We start from the raw sequence: 9193 nt of genomic DNA on the forward strand, positions 1-9193 counted from the left end.
TGCATGTGTGACTCATTTGTACATCTTGTTGTGTCTTTTCTGATTTCTTCCTCTCAAAAATATTTGTCATCTCTTCTATTCAAGCATACCATATTTTGAAACAAGTGCAGCAACTGGCCAGAATGTGGAGAAAGCCGTGGAAACCCTTCTGGACTTAATAATGAAGCGAATGGAACAGTGTGTAGAGAAGACACAAGTCCCTGACACCGTCAACGGTGGAAACTCAGGAAAGCTAGATGGGGAGAAACCAGCAGAGAAGAAATGTGGCTGCTAGTCCCTGCATAGGAACTGATCATCAAAAACCCCACTCAAATATTACTTCCCAAAACAGCGGCAAACCACAAAATTGTTGTTGAGTAGACCATGCATACTGGCATATCTTGCTTTTCTGCCTGAAAAATCTATTTTAAGAAACCAGAATAGTCAACAGTGTTAAAAGGATTGACCAGTTGTCTCTGAGGCCCCTCCAGACAAGATCAGAGATTTCCTAATGTGGTCTCACTATGATGGATGCTCAATTTGTGTGTGTGTGTGTGTGTGTGTGTTTATAAAGAAGATGAGTAGATTAGAAAGTATTCAAGATGATTATCTGTGAGTTTTAAATCAGAACAAAAATTACCATGTCACATGGGGGAAAGGGATAGGCCAGTAAAGGGAAAATATAGAAAGGCAATTTTTTTTCTTAAAGATTGGATTTACTTCTCATATAGAATTAGATTTGTCCTTTCAGTTTTGCATTGGGGGGACATATTTAGCTAAAAATGGGTACCCAATAAAGAAATCTAAATCGATCGTTAAGAATGACATGGCTATGTACACCCAATAAGCTGTCCTAGGATGGCTTAATTGCTGATAAGTTGATGAGAGTGTGAAAGTCAGACTTCTGCTAAAATATGGGAGATTGTATATTAATGTCCTTTTTATATTCTTAATAAATGGCAAATAGACAAGAACAGGACTGTGAATGACAAAGTACAAAAGAAATGCCCTGGAAGAAAAATGAACATATGATAACATGGCATTTGGACAAATGAAATTAAATGTGTCTGTTACAGATGTCTGGAAGAGTCATTTAGCCAAATTTCACCCAAGCCAATTAGAAGTTGACATTATCACTTGGGATTAAGAGAATCTCCAGAGGTTTCCCTTTCAAACAAAATTTTGGAAATCAGTTCATTGTTCAGCCTCACGTTTCATTTTTCTTAGCAAATGGTCATGAGGAGAAATTAAAGGTTGCCAAATTTCTTTATTTCTTTAGAAATGCAGTCAAGAAAAACTATTTAGCCTTACTTGTTTTTTTTAGATAAAATATGTCAGCAATATGAAAACAAAAAGTGACTAATAGTTGTGCGTTTCTTTTTAATTTACAAAAACAATGGAAACTTGGAATCACTTTTCTACCCTCCACACCCACCCCTGGCTTTGAATCAGTTGTAAAAATACAGGTGTATCACTTTGTAGAGCAACAACGTCAGAATGGTGGATGGTTTTATGCTCGCTCTGAATTTTCATGTCATTCATCACATAAAAATTGATGATACCTCATGCCATAAAACAATATATTTAACATTTGTTTTCATTTTGCCTCAGGCAAAATACCCACCTTTGAGGTATATTTGGGGGTAGGGAAAGAGTGGAGCTATATCTTATCTCTAAAAAGTTGGTTAATCATTTTATTTTTTCACATAAAACTGCCTTTTTTAAAAAAAATCATCACAAACATATTTTCCATTGTCCTATTCTTAGTATTGTGTCTAAACTGATATTACATTGCTTTTTTTTATCTTTATGGTAAGCCTAAGGAACTCCTATTAAACGATTATTGAAATACTTGTCAGTTTTACCTATAACAAAGGCATCACGCTTCAAGTTTTCTCTTTTTATCATGAGTATATAATTTTGATAGGATGGTTCCTCTTCCTATAAAATTTGCTAATTAAATTTCATTTTGCCATACTCTGTATATTTTTAAATTACAAACATTAGGAACCCTAAATCCAAGTCCCCCATTCTCCCCTTGAGCCTCTCTCTAAGGTCTACATCTGGTATTGACTCAGTTTTAGGAACACAGATCCAAAGGATTGTCTAAGATGTTCTTGCAAAATTCTCAGTGTTAATTGCTCAGTTCCTCTGACTTCTGCAGCATAAGACCAGCTTCTAAGATCCATCCTGCTTGGGTGTTCCTTCCAATGGTGTTTTTCTCTACGATGCTCTTCGTGACCTCAGTGCCTGAGCCATGGGGATAGGAAGCTATTAGCCAAGCTCAAAGATGTTTTAACTGAGAGTAAAGTGAGAAGAAGCAATATAATCATTGCTGTGGCAAAATTTGGCAAACTTCCTATGGTCATTTTATCAACTCTTCTTTGGATTCGAACTGTGATGTCCCCTGCATCTCCGTAATAGGGAATGTTTAGCCTTTATAAAATCCTAAAGGTATTCTATTTTGGATTTGGTTTTTTGTTTTTGTTTTTGTTTGCTGTTTGTTTTTGGTTTCTATTCTTTTTCCAGTTATATGATTGACTTATTTTTGCCAAGATTCTGTCATTGTCAGTTATTTCACAAGAATTTCTTCGGAGTCTATTTTAAGATCATTATTTGATAGACGTAGCATGAAGCAGAGGGCGATGATGCCCATAATTATAGAACTATGCCTATAAAAATAACAATTATTGGGTAGCATTCTCAAGAGGAAGGAAATCTAAAGAAGACAAGGAAACTAAAATAGCATCCTACTTATGAATAAGTACTTGATCTAAAAAAATATTTTCTCTGACAAGTTTGACATCTGATCCCAAATTCTATTTCACCATTACTGGAAATTCCTTCACTTGATTATTTCAGAATTAATAATTATGTATAATCTGTTTTATAATTTCATATTGGTTTGAAATTGCTTGTTAGTATACAGACTGCTTTAAAGAATTGCATACCTCCTTTAACCCAAAACAGCATGTATTTTTAGCCCAGATGTATCCTGTTATTGTTATCTCCCAAATGCTTTGGTAAACCCCCATACTGTATTTTGGGGAAATATTTAAAATGTAGATGAAACTTCTTTCTGATATAGAAATCACTTCTGGAGTGCTTACACTAGTTTGATGTTTACATTGCTCTAACACAGTGCCTCGAATACTTCTGTGACCAAATTTGTCTCCAACCACATAGCTCACATTTCCTATGATGTCATAAAAGAAGAGGGCCTCACAGAGACACTAATACAGTGAAAGATATCCTGGTATCTTCAGCAAAGCATACAGGATGTTACTGGAATCTGGAGATGATTACCACCATCTCTTTCTCCTAAGCTTCTCACGGAAAGGGCATTGCTTGAGATTCAACTGTGAGTGGGTACAAGGTTACCTTCTAATACACAAAAATAAAAATCCTTTGAAAACTGTGTCAAAAAATAGCTGAGAAAACATGTCGTCTTGGTATGACGGGTGTCACAAGTCATAAATTGGCAGAGAAAATGCGAAACGCTAGGAATTGAGCTTGTGGGTCTCTACGTAAGTTTTAGAATTCTTGAAACCGCTCTAGTGATTTGCTATCATTTCCATATTATCAGCTATACACTGCAAAAAAAATTCAAAACCAGCATTTTCTAAAGCAAAGTAAACATTTCATCTGTTGTTCTTAACCAGATGGGCCAGTCCGGTCCATGTATCAGCGGATGTCTTTGTTATGCTTCTAGCGTAAATTATTCTCTGCCAACCTGCACACATAAAATAAAATGAACTGGGTAAGAGTTTTAATCTGATCTTTCTTGTCTCCACTGTAAGAGGGAGAAGTTTGACCATAGGGAATTGCATGACGACATTAAGAATAATTTAATAACAGCCAAAATATCCTATAAAGTGTTAATTGAATCCAGTGGAAATCAATAAGTTTGATGAAGCTCATCTACATACTCATCAGCCAGAAAGAGAAGCAATATGTGTAATAGTGAATAGCTAGGTATAGTAGGAACCTGGAACCTATGTCCATGACACAAAATTATTCACTGCTCTGTATCTCTGCTCACTTTTAAAAAGGTTACATATGCTTTCTTCAGTGTCTATTATACTAAAACACTGAAGGAAAATTCTCATCCATGAAGAATTTTGGGGTTATCATCTCCAACTCAAACTGTAAAGAGATAATATTGAAATTTCTGGTTTCCTAAGAGAATGAACTCTTTAAAAGAGAGATCTGAGAGCTGGTGTGAGCCAAAGGGATGGAAAAGTTGTCTTTCACCCTGTACCACCAAGCTTTAAAACATTGAAAGAAGGCTGGTGCCTGTGAATATTTTAGGGAAAGCTTTGTTATCTTTAAAGATGCCAAGATGCTTGAGAAAGTTGTCAGAGAATTCACCAAACAGTATATTTTATTCTTGATCTTCGACCAATATGATATAAACTTGTTTCCGGGGAGAGTGCTGAGCTCTTAGACATGGAAAGCAGAAATAGAGTATTATCTGAGATGAATGTTGTCTCAATGCTTTATAAACCCATGACGATATTTGTCTCAAAGTAGAACTGATAAAATCATTGTTAGAAATCTAAGGAGTTTTATAAATTTGTTGCCTTAGAATTCTTAGGTGGAGACCCAAACGTGATGACATTGTTGGGGAAAAGCTGTAAAGGGAGGTTAGAGTTAAATGTTGTCTGAATAGTGTTCTTAAATATTGTGGAACACACAGAAGGCCATACTTTGAGTTTGATTTTTAGGTAGAAAACAAAAGGAGAATTAGTAACAGGTAGAGTTTTTGTAACTAGATCCATGGCAAATATTTAACCATCATTTTTATCTACCAAGTAGTTTATGCCTTTAGAACTAAGCTAATAAAAACATTCAAACGCCAAATGTTTCATTAGTGGCATCAAAATGTGGGAACTTTGAAACATTTTGTTTGCTCTATCCGAACTTAATTTTCTCATAAGTTGCATTTTGGTTAATTTTTCAAGGAGTAGAATCAAAAAGATGCTTCTCTGCAGATCTCCTTTTACCAGCAGTGTATGGTTGAGATATTTTCTAGCTTCATATATAGATAGAACAAAAAACAAGCAAAAAACATTAGTAACAAAATAGTGGGGTTATTTAAAAGGGTGTCAGCTTTTGAAGAAAAAAACTTACAAAGAAATCATCTTTGAGTCGATCAAACTTGTTTAATGGCTCCTTTTCTTTCCAACAGGTCACGGAAATCATGGCTAATTTCCCTCAACTAACTTACTCTTTAAGAATCATTAGCAAATTTTGTAGAAGTGGGCATGTCTGTCCTTAACCTAATGGATCCCTTATTTAACCAAAGGCTCTTGTCCTTATATCTGTTGGAATATCAAAATAGTGTCTGTCCCTAGTAAATGTATTCTTATAATTTTCTGTTCTCCGGGTTATTTTTTTAAATCCTCTTTGAGAGGAAACCTAGTATTGTAGAAAGGAGACTCGTCAGAAAGAACAATTTGGGGCTCATGAGTGTGCCATTAAATATCTTAGTGGCTTCTCCTCATATGGAACTTATAAACCCTGTGTCCCTCATAGAGTTCATGTCAGTATCAAAGGAAACTACATCTAAGAAATTGGTTTGTAAATTATGTTCCCTTTCGTAAACAGGCACTATTATCATAAGCTAAGAGTAATAAAAATTACAGTAATAATTTAAACCACTTGTGAAAAGAAGTGTCATAGCAGGGACAAAACACCAATTTTAGTAGTGGGTATTGGAAGGCATAAAATGTTAGCAACTTGAAGTCATTGTATTTGATTGGAAATGTTTAATATATCTCAAGTTCTTGAAAAAACTATGAGCTCTATTTCATTTTGTATGTCATCTTGTATTTCTTTCAAGGAGTCTAATTACATTCTAGATAGTATATTACAACTTGGTCAGATCCTCCTTGTACAAATAGGGCTTTTGTGTCCATAGCCTTGCAAAAGGTACTGACTGCATCTGAAATTATCTAAGAGAAATAAGTTATCCTGCTCAATGTATTAAAAATAGATAATGTTCAACATAACACTGAAGTGCTTCACTGTATTCCGACAGTCTACCTTTAAGTGATATTATTCTCATTGTTAGGCTAAGCACTTTTGATTGTTTTGTCTGTCATCTACACAGACCACTGTTTTGTCTAGTGCTATGAATGTAAATGAAAACCTTAAACACGGTGTTTTTACTTTATGCACCCCTGAGTAGACTGTGGTGCCTGACAAACACTGTTAGATCATAATTTTGTTGTATCAAAGTTCTAGTGGCTTCAGAAATCATAGCATCCAATGATTTTGTGGTGTCTGGGTTTGAATACTATGGTGGAGAACTGTATTCAGTGATTGTTTCTGCACATTTTTTCAAATAAAAATGCATTTTTATCAGTAATCTTGTGTACTCAAAGCAAACTTATTTCTGTGTTGCAGCTGAATGTGTGGTGCATGAAGAACAGTAAATCAGTATCAACATGGAACTTGTATCATATTTGAAATGGTATCCATTGGGAACTAGGAAAAAAGAAGTGATTTGGATTTATCCAAGTGATTTTTATCCATCTCTCTAAACTTTTTCGCTTACGATTTGTTTAAAGACTGGGCTTTGCAAAGGAAATTTTCTAATAATTTTGAATTATACATGTGTGAAATTAGCAGTTAACGTGTTGAAGTATTCCATGGTACGTAAGCACCTCGACATATTACAACCTTTTTCTTCCCCATAATAAAATGCTGAGGCAGGAGGTAGTGACTTCCTTAGTCCCAGACTGGTGAAAGGACCAATTCAAGACCACAACCAAAGAGCTTCCTTTTAAATGTTCATTTGCAAAGGCTGCCTTGTTCCCAAAGTTGCTCTCATTCCATATGTTACTTAGTCAGTCTTTGCCAAGATAATGATGAGTTTTTAATTTAGAGATAAACAACTCTCCCACTGCAAGCAAAATAAATCCTTGGCACTGTTCTTTCAACTCTACTCCCTGGTAGCAGTAATGCTGTTTCACATAGGCAGAATCTTTCACCCCTGGGTTCGTCTTAAATAATTCATGACAAGTCATTAGGAACTTGCTTTCCCTAATGGCTTTATAGGATTTTTAAATAGTTATAGCATGCTCCGTATTGGGGGCGGGGTGGGGGAAGACCATCTTTGACCTTCAATGTCTTTAATGCGGAAAGGGAAAACCTTTTAGAGCCTGTATGTAAGGTGTTTGGATTATTCAGTGCTCTTTATACCAAGAACAATTACAATTTGACGAAGGCTATATCATAGGGGCACCTGGGTGGCTCAGTTGGTTAGATGTCTGGCTCTTGGTTTTCTTTCAGGTCACGATCTCACGGTTCGCGAGTTTGAGCCCCGCGTTGGACTCTGTACTGACAGCGTGGGGCCTGCTTGGGCTTTCTCTCTCTTTCTCTCCCTCAAAATAAATAAATTAAAAAAAAGCAGCAGCAAGGTTAATAGCCAACAACTTCAATCTGTGTGCTTGATCCTCCAGAGAAATTTGTATCTTGACTCATTCACTGATGAAAAATAATGAAACAGAAAGATGATTTGGAGTCATGCTAGTTAGCATATTGGATTGTGAACACGCATCATCTGGCTTCATGGACACTCTTCTCCTCCCCTGACTTCCAAAAGCAGTTCTTCATGAGTTCCTCTAGGCAGAGTGTAAAGTCAAAATAAGACCACTCAACTGAACCTCTCAAGAGCAATTTTCCCTTCACTGCGCCTTCCAGAAAACATGGGTTTTCTCAGTATGTTAGGAAAACACAGACAACCAAGAATTAAGATACAGATTCCTAAAAACTGTTAGTTTACCACTGCTCAGAATTCAAAGAACTAGAAGGATAATTTACTTTTCAAATAAAAGGAATGATTTATACAAAGGAAACATGAAAGACTATATTGCATGGAAAATGATTGAGACAATGTTAGGACTCACTCTTGACCTGCCAGTCCAGCTGCACTGATGTCCCAGCTATTCTGGGACACACCTGGTCTGCCTGTCCTCTGGAGCTAGTGCACCTGGCTTGCCCCTTCCCAGACGCTTCTTCCACCAAATACCTTTTTCGGGTCACTTTCCTAGCCTTCTTCCTATCTTTGCTTACTTAAATGTTATCTTTAAAGAGGGAGGCCTTATTTAAAATTACTATCCTATTTAAATTACCAATCCATGGTTACTACATTTATTTATTTTATTTTTAATTTTTTAAAATGTTTATTTTTGAGAGAGACAGAGACAGAGACAGAATGCGAGTGGGTTGGGGCAGAGAGAGAGGGAGACACAGAATCGGAAGCAGGCTCCAGGCTCTGAGCGGTCAGCACAGAGCCCCATGTGGGGCTTGAACTCACAAGCTGTAAGATCATGACCTGAGCCAAACTCGGATGCCCAACCGACTGAGCCACCCAGGCGCCCCCATGGTTACTACATTTAAATTATCACCCAGTTTAAAAGTGTAACCACAGCCTTTCACCCCTAGTAATTCCTGATCCCTGTGTTCGGCTTTATTTTTATTCACAGTCCATGGGACATCTCTGACTTTATTATCTGTTTTTTTTTTTTTTTTTTGTCACTAGAATATATTTACATTAAGGTACAGATTTTTTCCTTTTTCTTTCTTCTCTGACACATTCACACCCTCCTCTTTCCCCACTGCCATAGCCCTGGCATCTAGAACAGTGCCTGGCAAATAGAAGGCATCAATATATATTTGTTGAAAGAAGAAATGAACGACTCCTACACGAGAACCTGATTGAGTAGGTATAGAATAATGTAGCATTAACTTAAAATTTTTTATTACTTTATCGAAATTAATATTTAAATTGTACAATATATTGGTTCTGGGCATGGAAGATATCCATGAAAACATAAGCATTATCTACACACTGGATATTTCTACTACCCCCATATATTTCTCTGTATTGCTATTCGCACTTTCCCTCTACTCCCTTCCCCAGGCAAATACTGATTTGCTCTCTTTCACTATGGGATCACATAGTATGTCCTCTTTTTTTCCTCTAGATTCTTTCACTAAGTATAATGATTTGAAGTTTATCCACTGTTGTATATATTTATGCTTTGTTTCTTTTTATTGTCAAGTTCTCTTCCAAAGTATGGATGTACTATGTTTTGTATCACCTGTTAATGGACATTTGTGTTTAGTTCTTGGCTATCACAACCAAAGGTGTCATGAAAATTCAGATACACATTTCTTGTGGACAGAAGCTGTTGTTTCTCTT

The 9193-nt window shown here is 36.2% G+C and overlaps 1 protein-coding gene across 3 annotated transcripts in view; it reads left to right on the plus strand.

The window, feature by feature from the left end:
- RAB27B (RAB27B, member RAS oncogene family) overlaps window positions 1–6352 on the plus strand; it is a 148085-nt gene extending 141733 nt beyond the window's left edge. For all 3 annotated transcript variants that reach the window (XM_043558884.1, XM_043558882.1, XM_043558883.1), the window contains one exon: window positions 85–6352. In XM_043558884.1, the coding sequence (XP_043414819.1) occupies window positions 85–274 (190 nt within the window). In that variant the 3' untranslated portion in view covers window positions 275–6352. The remainder of the gene's footprint in view (window positions 1–84) is intronic.
- The last annotated feature ends 2841 nt before the right edge of the window (window positions 6353–9193 follow it).

Source organism: Prionailurus bengalensis, chromosome D3, assembly GCF_016509475.1.
Source record: "Prionailurus bengalensis isolate Pbe53 chromosome D3, Fcat_Pben_1.1_paternal_pri, whole genome shotgun sequence".
Lineage (NCBI taxonomy): Eukaryota > Metazoa > Chordata > Mammalia > Carnivora > Felidae > Prionailurus > Prionailurus bengalensis.